Here is a 14,891-nt window from a genome sequence, read left to right as displayed (position 1 = left end):
CTTTCGATTCAATCTTCTTTTTCTGGTGATGGGTTTCTTTGGATTTGGGGGGAACTGCTTCTGGGAAAGCGGCGGGAGGTTCTCCTTGCCGGAGGGGAATCGGACGGCGGCGAACTCCATTGAAGACGATGAAGGATTGAGAGAGATTGAGACTTGAAGTGGTGGTGGTGGTGGTGGTGGTGGAGGAGGAGAAGGGAATGTGGGGTTATAATGTTGGAGGTTTTGGTGGGAATTGGAATGGAAATCATTTTGGGTTTTGGATCTGAAATTTTGGTGAATTGGGAGTGAAAATGAAAATTTTTTGGTCGGAAAAAAGGGGGAAGGGAAGACCGGAGAGGGAGATTTTGTTTTTCAAACCCGCGATTTTTTGGTTTTTGGAGCCAAATCCAAAATTTTTTACATATATCCAATTGGAATTCGCCACGTCAGCATCAATTTTTTCGCGCGTTGCCTCCCGAAATCATTTTCGTGGTTGATTTTTTTTATTATTATTTAGAAATTTTATATATATTAAATTAATAAGTAAAGCTCCTAAAACTTAAATATTCGCGAGTCATAATGTATATCACTGATATTTTTTATAAATGTCAAATATTCTTAATTTTCATTACAGTGTTAAACGTATAGTAAGGTTCGAGTGAGTTATAAACTTTATTTTCGAGTTGGTGAGGTTGACCCAATAAAAAAAAAAATTGAATTCTTGATTAAAATGATTTTTTTGTTTGTTTTAAGAAAAGTGATATGACGGGTCAGAATTGCACTTTCTAGGCACCTGACTAGCATTTGTGCAGTGTGTGGTATTGTCTAGCAAACAAGCTAGCCATGTAAAAATCAGACGTTGCGATCAATTTTGACGTATGGTCGAGTCTCGAGTTATGTTTTGAGAGAAAATGTTTTAGAAAACATGGTAAAAAAAAATCGTTGATAACAAGTTGAAATTAAGTATCGTAAAAGTCAATTGCATTGAAAACAGGTAGGTAAGAAGAGATATTACAATACTTGTATCGCAATTGAGTGGCTTTGATCTTGGTCGAAACCGTACATATCCACCTAGGTCGGGTTCGCCTATCGGCATTGGATAATAATTTAAAATATATTAATTATATTAATAGATAAAACACAAACGTATATTTATAATTAATTTAAATTGTTTTTTTTTTTCGAGAGAAAATGGAGCAAACTTACAAAAATTGAATTTGATGTAGATTGGATGAGAAGCCGCCACATCATCTCACAATCACTACATTCATAGCCACAAACTAGGCCAATAAAATTTAAAGATTAAATTATATTAATTAGTTTCAAAATAATTTTATTCTTTTGTAATATTATTCTTTTTAACTTTTATATACGGATATCCTTTTGGAATACAAACTCGTTTGAATGTTACATGAAAAATACGTGATAATGACGTGGAATAAAATGATACTGATGAAGATGCTTACCTAAATTAAGAATAAAAGAACGATGATCATTTATCATATCAACTTTTTCATTCAACGTCTTAAAAAATTTATATTCAAAAAGAAGTTTTAAAACGTTTACACTAGGTAGTCAAGAGCGACCGAGTAAAATGATCAGCCAACTGAAGAATTGTTCGAGGAATTTGAAGAAACCAATGAGATTTTGTCGGTGGGTTCGTGGAAAATGAATAGAGAAATTTATAAAAATGGTTGTAGATAAGATAGCTAAACAAGCTCAAGGTGCTCAATATGCTATGGTTGATAGTCGTGTATTCAAGCAATATGTCCAATTGGAGCTGAACCGAGTAGATAGGTGAAATAGAACAACTTGACCAAATTTGGAATCTACGTGGAGCTGGTATCCAATAATTTTGTTGTAAGCATGGCATTAACTTTTGGAGTAGAAAAGGGTCAGCCATGTCTGTGTCAGTCACAGGTTCTAAGCTCCACTAATTACAAGCTATGATTCTTCCCTTTCATCTTCACAAACTTCCGCATTTAATTCCTCCAATTCTACCACTGGTCCCTCCTTGATTCTGATGTTTCAATCTTTTTCAGCAATCAAAAGATAAGAAGAATCACAATTCACAGCACACCCACCATTAAAATTCCTCCGGAAAATGAAAACCAGTGCCGCCGCCGAGATTGTTCCGGTCCAAGGTGGCCATATCATCCGCTCCACCGCCCGGAAAGACCGCCATAGCAAGGTCTTCACCGCCAAAGGCCCTCGCGACCGCCGGGTGAGATTGTCGGCTCACACCGCCATCCGATTCTACGACGTGCAAGACCAGTTGGGTTATGATCGGCCCAGTAAAGCCGTCGATTGGCTAATCAAGAAGGCGAAATTTGCCATTGACAAGCTTCGAGAGCTTCCTCCTTATTCCCCTATAGCCCATGGCTTCGCTGACCCAAATCGGAAAACAGGGGAAAGGGAAACAGAGTCCACTGAGTTACAATCCGCCGTCGGACACTTTGCTCCGTCGCTTGAACCATTCTTTCCGACGACCTCTGCCACCACTTCCATCAATTTCCAGGGCTATCCGGTGGATTTGATTCTGACACCCACTGACCCACCTCGAGATCTCGCCCTATCTCTCCATAATTTTCACGATTCACGCTTAATTCCGTCGGAGCAAAATGCAAACTCTTCGCCGGGAAATTACCAACGGCTCATCGGTGATTCGATTCCGGCAGGGTACGAAGGAGGCGACGCCGGGCTGTGGCTGCAGCAACCATTGATGGAGCAAAATTCGACGGCGGCGTTTTCCCAGGTTCCGATGCATGGTTGGAGCAATCAGATTCGTCAGTCGGCGGGGCACGGCGGCCGATTCGAGGGCCCGTCGGAGTTCTGTACGCCGTCACGGATTCGAGGTGAAGGTGTGGAAGACGGCGTCGTTTCGGGGAGTCATTCGTCGTCTCCGAATTATCACCGGTAGATTTGATTTTATTCCAATTTCAATTTACTAAAAGGATTATGGATAATGTAATAAAATTCGAATTTTTAAATTATTTATTGATTTATATTTTTTCGTTTGTTTTTTTTTATTGAAATGGTTATAATTAATTATTGTTTATATTTTCCCTTTTCACTCCTTTGACATTCAATATTTAAAATTTTATATTTTAGTCCTCAAATTTGAATAAATTATAAAAATTATCATCAAAATCGTTTGTAAAACTCTTAACTTTAAAAAAAATAACCATTTTTAAGTGTGACGAGACGATAGATGGCTTAAAAATTGCAAGAAAAAGCGACGGAGCTAGAAGATTCCAACTATTTTCCTCTTTCACAATTAGGTGAAACATTGAGCCTTGGCTTTCCACTCTTTCTTCCTTTGGCTTTCCACTCTTTCTTCCTTTGACGTGAAAGAAATTTAGAGAGATAATTTTTCAATATTTGAAAATTAAGTTCATGTCTACATCGACAAAGTTGAAACTTCGCCTACGTTGTTACATTTGTATTTATATAAAAAGAACAAAATTAAAAAATATTAAATTTGAGACCAATAACATTTGGTAAAACTCTATTAGATCGCACAAAATTTGAACCTAAAAAAGCTCAAAATTTTCAAGAATTTTAAGGAACAGAGTATGAAAGGATTTTAGGTTAGAGGTGCGTTCTCATTGGGGTTTAGATTTTTGTCCCACATCGAAAAGAATTTGAAGGTGGACTGACGCGGATGGATATAAAAGGCGAGTGGAAGGTTCACCAGAATCTCATCTTTGCGCTTGGGGCAATGACGCAGCTAGTGATGGTCTAACCGAGGCGCGTCAATTGCTGGTTGAGAACTACTTCCAAACCCCCTCGTAGGCCTGGGTTCTCTGAAAGGGCTCCCTTTGGGGTAAAGCCCTACAATATTAAAACTCTTTATTTTTTTCACGAGTATTTTTTCTTGTTTATAAATTCTATTTGTCAAATTTTAAAATTATACGTTATTGGAATTCAGTTTCTTCTTACATTTAATTACTTTGATTAAGTATGTTTGACAAGAACTTTATGAATTTGACTTTCAACTTAGTTTCTTTTTGTAAATGTTATAATTTGGGTGAGTTTAAAAATTGACCTTGTAATTTAGTATTAATAAATCTTTTTGGTAGGAAGTTAACTATTTAAACAAAGAAAAAAAAATTATGAATAATTAACTATCTAATTATGATATTTTTCATTAACATTTAACTATTTTAAAATTTTATTTTATTTTTATTTAATTGAGTTTTAAAAATAATAATAATAATTATTATCTACGGTCAAACGGAAAATGGTAAATGGTAAGTCATCCCAGAAATTCCCCAACCCTGAAATTAATGAAATATTAATGTAAAGAAGAAGAAAGGGAAAGAAACGGATTCCCTATTTATTATTTATAGGATTTCTAATATTTAAATATTACATAAAAGAATGGGCCATTTGGAATAAAATTCAAACTTAAAAAACCCTCCTCCTTCCTCGTTAAGCTCAATTTTGTAATTTACATTTTTTTTTGTTTCTTTAGTCCAAATTTTAGTTGTTATGTCTTTTTAATTTCATTTAATTTTTTCTTCCTTTTTTAATTAATTTTTTTTTGTAATTTTATTTTAATTTCTTTCCACAAATCTTGTCACTTTTATTTAGTTGATTTCGTTTTTTTTGTCCAATTAGTTATTAATTATTTTAAAATTTCATTATATATATATATTTTTATTCTGGCGAATATGATTAGAGCTTTTAAGTACAAGTATAATTGTATGAACGTGGAAGATTAAAGTTTCATCAAATAATAATTTATATTTAAGGTAATAATTAGTTGCAACTATAACTAATTATATGGTCTATAAATATATTATAATATATATATATATTAATAATTTTTTAACTGTAATTGAGTTTCTAAATTGGTTATTAAGCACATATTTAAAAATATAAAATATAATTCTATTTTTATTGCTACTATTTTCGATAGATTCTATTTTGAAATTATCTATCAACTAGTTTCTATATAGGTTTCTATTAATAATTTGTATAATTGAAAAAAGAAAATCATATACTAAATTTAAAAATAAAAATAAAAATTAATGAATATTTAGCCTACAAATTATGCTAATGTTTTTTAAACATAGCCATAGCTAAGTTTCAAAGGCGTGTTTTATAAATAAAATTAAAAATTAAACGCAAATGGACAAATGAAATTAATCTCCTTCTTTGACTTCCATACATTTTTAAATTATAAAATACCACTCAATTATATTTTAGATATAACCTATTAAAAAATTTAATAATGTCTTTGAATATTAAATTTTTTAAAAAAAAAACTTTATCATAACTTACCCTTAATATTTAATTATCTTCGTAAAATACAAGTTTTATATTATTATGGTATAAAATATATCTCTTTTAATCATTGAATTTTTTATTTATTTCTTATTTAAATATATAAAATATTTGTTAACATTTAAAAGTTGAATATTTTATTGAAAATAAACATTGTTTATTTTATACGTAACAGAACAATCAAAGTAAACCGAGTTTCGACTTTCTTGGTTTTTTTAAAGGGAAATGGGAAGCAACCAACAACAAAACTCTCCAATAATTGCAATAATTTCAACTTTCTTTTTTTTTTTTTTTCCTTTTCCGACCCCTCCTCTTTTTATTATTTGCAATCTACTCCATGTGACGGTTTTTTACTTATTTTATTTATTTATTTTTTTACCCATTAGTTTCTATTTAACCCTAAAATAATAATACACAAAAAAATTGAAAATTATAATTTCACCCATTAATTATTGTTTTAGAATTTTTATTTTATTTATTAAAAAATGAGACGTGAGAGAAGTCAACGTTCAACAGTCAACTTAATTGAAAAATAAAAGGAAACACAGAGGTCTTGATCAATGTTTGGCAGTTCCCTTATTTCTTCTCCAAGAATTTTCATTTCCATTTTAATTTCTCTTTCACACTTAACACCAACATCGAATCCCCATTATATTCCCTTTCTTTTCTGCAAATTCCCATTTTAATTTCTCTTCCTCTCCTTCTCTCTCTTCTTTCTCTCACTACAATCAGAGGCAGACCCCATGTCCGCCTCCTCCTTCGACGCCGGCGACTCCCCCTTTTGGGTGGATCACCGCTCTAACCGAAACCACCCATACAATTTAAACAACAGAATTATGCTCAGCGCCATCATTTCCCTTTCTCTTGTCGTTCTTTTGGTCATTGCCCTTCACATTTACGCCCGTTACGCCCTCCGTCGTCACGCCCGACGCCAAGCCGTTCTTCGCCGCCGTGGAATCCTCGCCCTCGTTGTCTCCAGCGACCTTCCGCCACCGCCGCGGCACTCCGGCCTCGACCCCCTGGTCATGGCGTCTCTGCCAGTCGTCGTTTTCAAACACCAATTGGAAAACCCAGCTGCCGTAGAGTGCGCCGTGTGTTTGTGCGCCGTCGAGAACGGCGAGGAAGCGAGAGTTTTACCCAATTGTAAACATACTTTCCATTTGGAATGTATTGATAAATGGTTTGGGTTGCATTCCACGTGTCCAATTTGCCGGACGGAGGCGGCGCCGATGATTCGGCCGGAACCCCGGGAGGCTCCGGTGGCGGAGAGCGGCGGTGGGTCAAGCTCCCGATTGAGTTCATTTGGACGGATTCTAAGTAGAGAAAGGTCTTCAAGAAGAATTCAACCTTGTGTTCGCGAAAATGGAAACGACGACGTTCAAGACTTGGAGAGGCAGCAAATGTCAATGTAAAGAGATTATTTTTTCTTTCTTAATTACATTTTTCTCTTAATTATTTCAAATATTTTATTATATTTAAATGAGTGATAAATATATATACTTCATAAAAAAAAAAAAATCCAAGCTCTATACATGTGGCTTTTGACTAAAATTGTGTAACTGTCAAAGTTGCTATCAAATATTGTCTATTTTGGCCTGTCACGTACCTTTATAAAAAATATTTCTTGTAATGTCGGGCAGCCGACTGATTGATCGACGATAGTTTTCTCAGCGTGTTGATTCTACAACATTAATGTTGTCGCAAACGCAACAACAGCCTGAGAAAGTCAAAATGCTCGTTTCTTTAAAAAAATGATACGAACAACAACTCTTTTCATCAAAATATGAGGGTTTTGGTGTTTTCGACTTAAACTTTGGATATATCAATTGATTGACGTCAGTTTGATCGATTGGTTTATCTTGTTTGGTCACTCCTAAACCCTAATTGATATTTACTTTTATGTTCAGAATCATGAGTATTATTAAACCCGAGATTTCAACTAATAATTTTTAAAATTTTAATCAATTTAAGGCATCTAATTTACCAATATTTGCTCAATAAAAACAAAATTCAAACATAAATACACAAACTCACCAATCAGAAATGACAATCAATCTAATTAAACACAACAAAACTAGATTAAGTTTTATATCAGAAACATAATTTTAAAGAACAAATACCCGATTGCTATGGGCCAAACCCATATCCGACTCGATCTTCGACCCGATCCGCTTAGGTCTTCGCTTGGCCCCAGCCCTACGGATGTGGATTGGCTTGAAAAGTTCCCATTTCTCAACGAACTGCGCCATAAATGAGAGAAATCAATCACTTTAAAACTGGAAAAAAGGCTTTAAAAGTCGTAGATTCGTTGACGGTTGATGATTAATTTCTTGATTACGGACATTAATTGTTCCCTAAATCGAAACAGGATGTTTAAAGATCATGGAGAAAGTTTTTACCTAGATGGGAATCTGCAATTTCCATAGCCTGAAACAAGAATGATCAAATCAATGAGCGATTCAGTTACAGATCTGGAAAGAAAAACAAAGATTCGGTGGAGAATTTGAGAGATCGGGAGGGATAAGAAACTGACTAGGGTTTAAGGAAGTGACAGCGGCGGAGTTTTGGAAGAAGCAACTGTCGTCAGTCATGCCGTGTTTGAGGAAGTAGTCGTTGAAGGCGAAGGAGGCCATGTTCTGGACATTGGAGGCGTCGTAGCAGGCGCCACTGGGCTGGATTGGGGAACAGTCGGCTCCGCCAGCGCCGCAGGCCCAGTCGAGTGCGGATTGCAGAGAGGCGTCGTCGGCGTTGTTTTTGGCCACGCACCAGAGCTCCGTCGCGCCGCCTTGGCCTTTGATCGACGGATGCTGGGGCTCCGCCGCGCTGCAGAGAATCGGGACAATGAGGAGGAAGAGAGCGAAATTGATCGGCATTGGTAGGAGAGAGGCGTTTTAGAGAGAGAGAAAATGGAGGGTTTAAGAGGGAACGGAGGAAGTGACCGTTACAGTAATGGGAGAAATGCAAAGAGAAAAGAGGGTTTGAAGAAGAAGATGTTTTTAGTGTTTACCATGGACATATTATCATTCAAAAACTCACATATTCCAAATTGTTCCATTTTTCAATTATTGCACATCGACACTACCTTTTAATACCCGGGAACGGAGCATATTTCATCTATTGATTCATGATATTCATAATTAGTTTCGTTATCTTTTTCTCGAATTTTCTCGAATCTATTAATTCATGATACTCCACAATGGTATGACATGTTCTCATTTGAACATAAGCCCTCATGGATTTGCTTTGAGCTTCCCAAATCGCCTCATATCTATCTATAGGATCTGTGGAGCAATTACTTAGAAGTACATTTTGTGCGACCGCAAATCCCAAGTCTGTCTATGAAGAGCGGATCTAATTACATTAGAGTCTATAATTGATTTCTTATGCATAATACTAATCGATAGGGCCTCATTAGTAAGTGTTACGAAGATCTTGTATGGAACCGAATCCATTAGTATGGAAGATTTTGTTTTCCGAAGGATAATTGTAGTACATAAGAAGACGTTAGAAAGTGGAGAAATTGGATGGAAAGAGAAACCAAGTAATAAGACAAAATGAAACACGAATGGAGGTGGGGTGAAGCCCAAATTCACCTAATTGTCCTACCACTGTTCTACGACTCACATACGAAAGGAATAAATGAGAAATATTATTCAAATACAGAAGAATAAAGATGAAGAGAGGCAAAAGCAAATCCAGGAGATAGGGAGCTTTTACCTTTACTATATGAATTATATAACAAACATAAATGAAGAAGCTACAAAAGAAAAAGCAGGGGCTTCCAACTCCTTAATTTCAGCCACCTATTAAAAAACACTCTCTTTTTCTTTTTTCACCCAAAATTAAATTCCCATTTCCCACACATGTCTATCAATATATTTTATAATAATATTACCTTTTTTTTTTTTTTCTTTTTTTTCTTTTCAAGATGAAGTATACAGAACCGGGTCTTCCCGGGTTCGACCCGGATCCGATTCTTCAAGCTGCGACAACTTGGCAAAAATGCCGACCAACGGCGCCGTATTGTAGGTGCAGGCCTCCGTCTGCATATAATTCCCTCTCTCGTCGCCAAACTTGTCTTCGCAATCGGGGCCGCCCACCACCGCTCCAACGAGGACGTTCGGATTCGGGTCTTCCCGACCGTACCAGTTATCATACCCCTGAGTACACCCGATGAATGCTTTGTTTTCTCTGTACGACAAGATCGAGGCTCCTCTGTGGTGAACCCTTGTAGGAAATTTGGGGCCGAACCCGACCAAATAGCTCATGTTGTTAGGGTTAGCGCCGAGGATATAATCCACTTGTTGTTTTGCGAATTTGAAGAGGTCTTCGTGAGAGACGGGGCCGGTGTGGCAATTGAGGTGGTGGTTGGAGCGGCGGAGGTAATCGGAGTAGACGGTGAGGAGAAACGACGCCGTAGTGACGTATTGCATGTTGTTCCATTGGCGGATGAATAGAAGGCCGGCGGGAGTTCGCTCGACGTTGCTGACATTGTTCTTGTTGAGGAGTGTGCAGAGGTAAAACTCTGCTTTTGATTTGTACTTCTCCAGAATTTTGGCTTGCTCGTTGCTATTATGCCTCCCCTGCATNAGCAACTAAACAGAGACAAAAAAAAAAAAAAAAAAAAAAAAAAAAAAAAAAAAAAAAAAAAAAAAAAAAAAAAAAGTAATTAATTTTTTCAATTTACTCCTTGTTCTTGTGGAAGTTTTGACTTAGAAATTTATAATTATTAACTTTTGAACTTTGATATATTTAGAACAATGATCAGTAAGTTAGTAGAAATTTAAATGAACAATTAATATAGTAAAAGCAAAAAGTAGCTAAAAAAGTTAGCTAAAACACCCTTCATATTCTAAGAAACTAACTTAAAATTTAACCACTATTCACTATTTTCTTAGGATGGGCGGGTCCTAAGCTAAAGGTTCACCAGAAAGTATAATGAAAAAAATATAATATCCGTAAATTATTTGCTAGAAATCATTAACCTCATATTAAAATGATATGGTCTACTTTCAACATAAATTCTCATAATCTTGCTTTTAATTTCTAAAAAAAACTCCATATCAACATAGATTTATTATCGTGGAACTCTTTTCCAAATTATTCTCAACATTAATAATTCAATTTTCTAACCTTGTGATTTGGTAACTAATTAGAAATGCACTTAAAAGGACTAAACTGAAAACATTTAAACAGCAGGGACTAAAATGAGAAAGAGAACACAAAGATTAAGGAGTAAAGAGTAAAGAGACCCTTTTTTTTTTTTTTTTTTTTTTTTTTTTTTTTTTTTTTTTTTTTTTTTTTTTTTTTTTTTGAAGGATAATGAGCTGTGTGATCCTAGGGAGATGGAGAGAAAGGAAATGAAAAGGGACACGTGGAGGGGGTTGAGTAGGCAGAAGGCACATTAATTGCTGTGGTATCGGATGCACGTGGCCTTGTGCTCCATCCAACATGACTCACACTCTAAAACTTTACCCCTTGCTGTCCGGTGGGTCCTTTAATTAGGGGCCACTCCACTCTGACGTGACCAAAAGCTTTAAAAACGGTGAGAGACGCCCAGATTTCCCCTCCCTTCACTTATTCCATTTATCAGCCCTTACACTCCTTAATCAAAGACAAAATCCTCAGAAAAGATCCCACTCCCCATTAAACATTAATTCCTCCTCCAATCCCTATCTTATTGTCACTTTCTAACCTAAATTCGTCCTCACAAGGAGTTCAGTTCACATGGTTTAATAAATTTTTTATAATTAGGTAGGTTTTTATCACACTTTCAACATTACTAATACTAATTAGACTTAACTTTTAGCTTTCTAAAAAGCATAAACACCATATAAACTAAATTCTAATTTTCAAATCTATTTCTATGGATTATTGTTAAGAACCATTCAACTTTTAGTCTTAATAAATCTTCTATTATTCTTTTCTATTAACTTCTTCAAAGCTCATATAACTTATTTAAAGGTTACATATCATAGGCTAACTTTGGTTAAGTTTACAATTGTGAGTTAACAACAAAAACTTATCAAACAAACTTCAAATTTTATAGGTCTTCTATAACCTTTATTTTCAAACAAAATTTTACTTTTCATAGGAGGAAGGAAAGAATAAAACTTAACTTTTACTGGGATTAACTTCAAAACTCATGACCCACAAAAAATAAAATAAAAAATAAGTACTCACACACGGTTAGCATAAGATTCTACTAACTTTTAATGGGTCAACTTAATGCAGGAAAAACATACAAACTATAAGAAATTACAGAAAGAAGTATGGTAATACTAATTGAAATGAATTTTTAATCAACTCTCTTCTAATGATTTAGACTTATAACTTATTGGTCGAGGCTATAATGGTTGAGCAAGAAAGTGAAATGAAAAGAACCAAGAATAAAGAGAATTTACCTTGGAGGCCATGAGTTGGACGCCAGCATACTTGACATCCCAGCTGAACTCGGAAATGGCCCATCCAATGCCACCGAAGCAATGAGCCTTGTTGACGACGTACTCCAAATACTGTTTGTTGTCGGTGGCCTCATACAGCCACAGCGCAGCCCACAGCAGTTCATCTTTATACCCACTCACCGACGCATAGTAGCTCTTCACTATTCCCACACTTCCGTCGTATTTACCTCTGAATTTATCCCCAAATTCAAACAACTATTTCACATCCAAATTTCCAAATTCAGTCAGTTTAATTTCGTTTTCAATCAACTGCCTCCTCTAACAACGTAATTAACTCTGTTCAACTTCTGTTACCTGTTGCGCGTGATGGAGCAGGAGGTGCGAGTAATGTGAGTTTATTTTTCTGAACACAATCGACGCTGCTGCCATCGCTGCCGCCGTCTCTCCGGCAAGATCTGACCCTGGGGTACTCTCATCAATTTTATACGCTTGCCGCGACGTCGTCATGTCCTCCGGCCTCTGCCAGCAGTAATGGTCTGTATCTCCGTCTCCGACCTGTGAATTTCACACACCAGACACTCTGAATTTCGGCGGGAAAATGCTTAGGGAACAATGCGATTAGTCGCGATTATGATAAACTGAGAATGATATTCACCTCTGCCCACAGCACATTGGGGCTAGTGTGCGCTTTAATGAAGTAATCGGTTCCCCATTTTATCGCCTCGAGAGCGTGCTCTAATTCGCCAGCGGCATCGATTTCTCGCCGGTACTCGATCACGCTCCATGACAGCATCGTTATGGTGAAAGCCATTGGAAGGCCGAACTTCACGTGATCACCAGCGTCGTAGTATCCTCCGACTAAATCCACCTGTACCACCGAAAATTACTCGAATCGATTACCATAAGCGATGCTCTAAAAAACCGAAAACAGAGCAATCATTGAGAAGTTTGAGGAACTGACTCCTTGTTCCAGGCCGTCGGTGAGACCAGAATGGTCTCGCCAGCTGACGCGCTGGTTGTACGGAAGTCTTCCCGATCGTTGAGACTCGAAGTATAGGAGGCTCTTGGAGAGAGCGTCGGCGTAATCGAAAGCTCCGGCGGCGAAGTTCCACAGAACAGAAAAGGAGAGGAAGATCAAGAGGCCGGAAGATCTCGGAGGTTTGGGAGGCCCGGCGCGTCGGCGGCATTGCATTATTGTGATGGTCGCCACCGTGGTCTCCCCCTCCATTAGCGGAGTTGAACTGCTTGTTGTTTGCCGTTGAAACTTGCTTTTTGGGAGCGAAATGGGAGAGAGAAAATGTGAGTTTCTCTCTCTCTCTCTCTCTCTCTCTCTCTCTCTCTCTCTTCACTCGCTTTCTCACACTTTAAACCTGATTGAAGTATTGAGGTGTGCTTCTGTTTTTTTTGGCATAATTGGGCTTGGGGATATGACATCCGCACGTGACTCTCACGTGAGGTAAAAAAGAACTCCAAAATAATTATTAAAAAATGCTAAATTGTTTTTATCAGGTAAAATTATAATCTACTTAAAAAAAAATATATCTGATAAATCTTTAAATTTTGTATTTAATTATTAAAAAATGCTAAATAACAGTATTTTGAATTTATTAAAAAAAATAATAATTACAAGAGAGCCGTGATTTTTGGGCGGGTAGTTTTGATTAGACAGTTACCTAACATTTATTTCCCCCATTCAAAATTTCATATTTACCATTCAACCCCCTTTTTAATCGCTCATTTTCTATTTTTGGTATATAATTTGCTAATGGCACTGTAATTCTTGATTTATAAATTTTAATCCTTAAAGTTTATAATTAATTAGACCTACCCATTAAACGAATTTTGAGATTCCACGTCAGTTGGAGAGAGAAACGAAAAACCTCTCCCCTAGTAGACGTGTCTTAAAGTTGACAACTACTAGCGATGGGCTTTAAACAGCAAAGACCATGGAGATGTGGGTTGTGAGATTTCACGTGGTTTGGATCAATATTCTTTATAATATTTTAATAAATTGATTTGAAAGGTGAGAGAAATAAAATAAATAATAGAATATAATTCATACTTGCATTATTTCACGTGATATATAATAATATTTATTTGTCGCCATTATTTAATTCAATTTAAACCTAATATTCAAAAAAAAAAAAAAAAAAAAAGCTAGATGGCCCCCACCAATTTAAGAACAAGGCAAGTGTCAATCATATCCCCTAATTGTGGAAATTCTCACGCAAATTAGCATTTAATTATATAATTATAACATTCTTAAATTTATTTGTTAATTATATAATCATAGTACATAATCCAAATTAGCTCTAAATTACTTTCGCTATTTCCTAAAAGCTTGTGATTCCAAAACGCCGCCGTTTAGTATTATTGCAAAATCGCTTTTAATTTGCTACATTATAAAAAGAGGAATAATTCAATCTGTGAATAAAAAAAGAAAAAGAAAAAGAAAAGAATAAATCCCACTGATATTATTATATCCGATGGCTTTAATATAATATATTCAGATTATTTTCCACCTTTCAAATTTATTCTTCTTTTTCTTTTCTATTTAAATTTATTAATTTCATAATATAAATATTAAGCCTAACTTTCAAAAATAATGTAATTTACCATAAATATTTATCGAAGACTTTTTTTTTATTTTTTTTTATTTTAATGTATGCTTTATAACAAATATGACATGTGGTAGACATTTATATCATTAAATTAAGGATAACACCATTGTTGTCAACTTCATCCATCATCATATATAATCATATATATATATGTGACTTTTTATATTAATTTGAAATCTTTCCAATAAATTATAATTAAATGAATAATAGAGACAATAGTGATATTATTAAAAGTATAGAAAATAACAACAATCAAATTAAAAATATAAAATACCAAATACCAAATTTGATGTAATAAAATAATTATTACTCTTAAGAACTTATGGGCTTAAATTTTTTATAAAATTATATATTTATTTTATTACGAGGGGGCAAAACAGTAAATTAAATGGGTAGAAAATGGAAAGCCAAAACATACGATAAAAAATAAAATTGGAAATATTTATGGATTGTCGGTGGCAGGAAGAAGGGCCACCGGCGGTTCCTGGTTCAGCTGCTGTATTCACGGTGGCGGGCCGCACAAAGTTAAAACACCAATCTTTGTGGGTCCAACCGGTGGTTCCCACCTGTCCGGCCGACACCCAGGAGGGGTTAT

At 35.6% G+C, this 14,891-nt stretch overlaps 4 protein-coding genes and 1 non-coding gene across 7 annotated transcripts; 3 read left to right on the top strand and 2 right to left on the bottom strand.

Annotated features, from left to right (window-relative positions):
• Positions 1 to 1,769: 1,769 nt before the first annotated feature.
• On the top strand, positions 1,770 to 2,995 carry LOC111486387 (transcription factor TCP10-like). Its single transcript, XM_023133491.1, has 2 exons — positions 1,770 to 1,899; positions 2,022 to 2,995. Exon 2 carries the CDS (start codon positions 2,084 to 2,086, stop codon positions 2,897 to 2,899), a length of 816 nt encoding a protein of 271 aa, XP_022989259.1. The 5' UTR covers positions 1,770 to 1,899; positions 2,022 to 2,083; the 3' UTR covers positions 2,900 to 2,995.
• Positions 2,996 to 3,682: 687 nt separating this feature from the next.
• Positions 3,683 to 3,813, top strand: LOC111486775. Its single transcript, XR_002718955.1, has one exon. It is a non-coding gene; the product is annotated as a U4 spliceosomal RNA (small nuclear RNA).
• Positions 3,814 to 5,776: 1,963 nt separating this feature from the next.
• LOC111486268 (E3 ubiquitin-protein ligase ATL41-like) lies at positions 5,777 to 6,721 on the top strand. The gene has a single exon (XM_023133325.1). The coding sequence runs from the start codon at positions 6,015 to 6,017 to the stop codon at positions 6,681 to 6,683; it is 669 nt and encodes a 222-aa protein (XP_022989093.1). The 5' UTR covers positions 5,777 to 6,014; the 3' UTR covers positions 6,684 to 6,721.
• On the bottom strand, positions 6,481 to 8,281 carry LOC111486269 (PLASMODESMATA CALLOSE-BINDING PROTEIN 5-like). 3 transcript variants are annotated; one of them, XR_002718835.1, is made up of 5 exons: positions 7,805 to 8,281; positions 7,671 to 7,698; positions 7,392 to 7,511; positions 6,878 to 6,988; positions 6,481 to 6,618 (listed from the first exon to the last, which is right to left on the bottom strand). XR_002718835.1 is itself a non-coding variant. In XM_023133327.1 (4 exons), the coding sequence occupies exons 1-4, from the start codon at positions 8,142 to 8,144 to the stop codon at positions 6,603 to 6,605; spliced, it is 504 nt and encodes a 167-aa protein (XP_022989095.1). In that variant the 5' UTR covers positions 8,145 to 8,280; the 3' UTR covers positions 6,540 to 6,602. The 3 variants fall into 3 exon arrangements, 2 of the variants coding, with proteins under 2 accessions (XP_022989095.1, XP_022989094.1); XM_023133327.1 differs by lacking the exon at positions 6,878 to 6,988 and having other exon boundaries at positions 6,540 to 6,618; positions 7,805 to 8,280; XM_023133326.1 differs by lacking the exons at positions 6,481 to 6,618; positions 6,878 to 6,988 and having other exon boundaries at positions 7,268 to 7,511; positions 7,805 to 8,280.
• A 619-nt stretch (positions 8,282 to 8,900) lies between these two features.
• On the bottom strand, positions 8,901 to 13,039 carry LOC111486265 (endoglucanase 11-like). The gene is made up of 5 exons (XM_023133321.1): positions 12,637 to 13,039; positions 12,331 to 12,543; positions 12,030 to 12,230; positions 11,676 to 11,930; positions 8,901 to 9,866 (listed from the first exon to the last, which is right to left on the bottom strand). Exons 1-5 carry the CDS (start codon positions 12,901 to 12,903, stop codon positions 9,195 to 9,197), a joined length of 1,608 nt encoding a protein of 535 aa, XP_022989089.1. The 5' UTR covers positions 12,904 to 13,039; the 3' UTR covers positions 8,901 to 9,194.
• Positions 13,040 to 14,891: the final 1,852 nt, after the last annotated feature.

The sequence above is a fragment of the Cucurbita maxima genome, unplaced genomic scaffold (genome assembly GCF_002738345.1).
Source record: "Cucurbita maxima cultivar Rimu unplaced genomic scaffold, Cmax_1.0 Cma_Scf00011, whole genome shotgun sequence".
Taxonomy (NCBI): domain Eukaryota; kingdom Viridiplantae; phylum Streptophyta; class Magnoliopsida; order Cucurbitales; family Cucurbitaceae; genus Cucurbita; species Cucurbita maxima.
The sequence above is the reverse complement of the archived record's forward strand: the minus strand, read 5'-3'. Positions and strand labels throughout refer to the sequence as shown.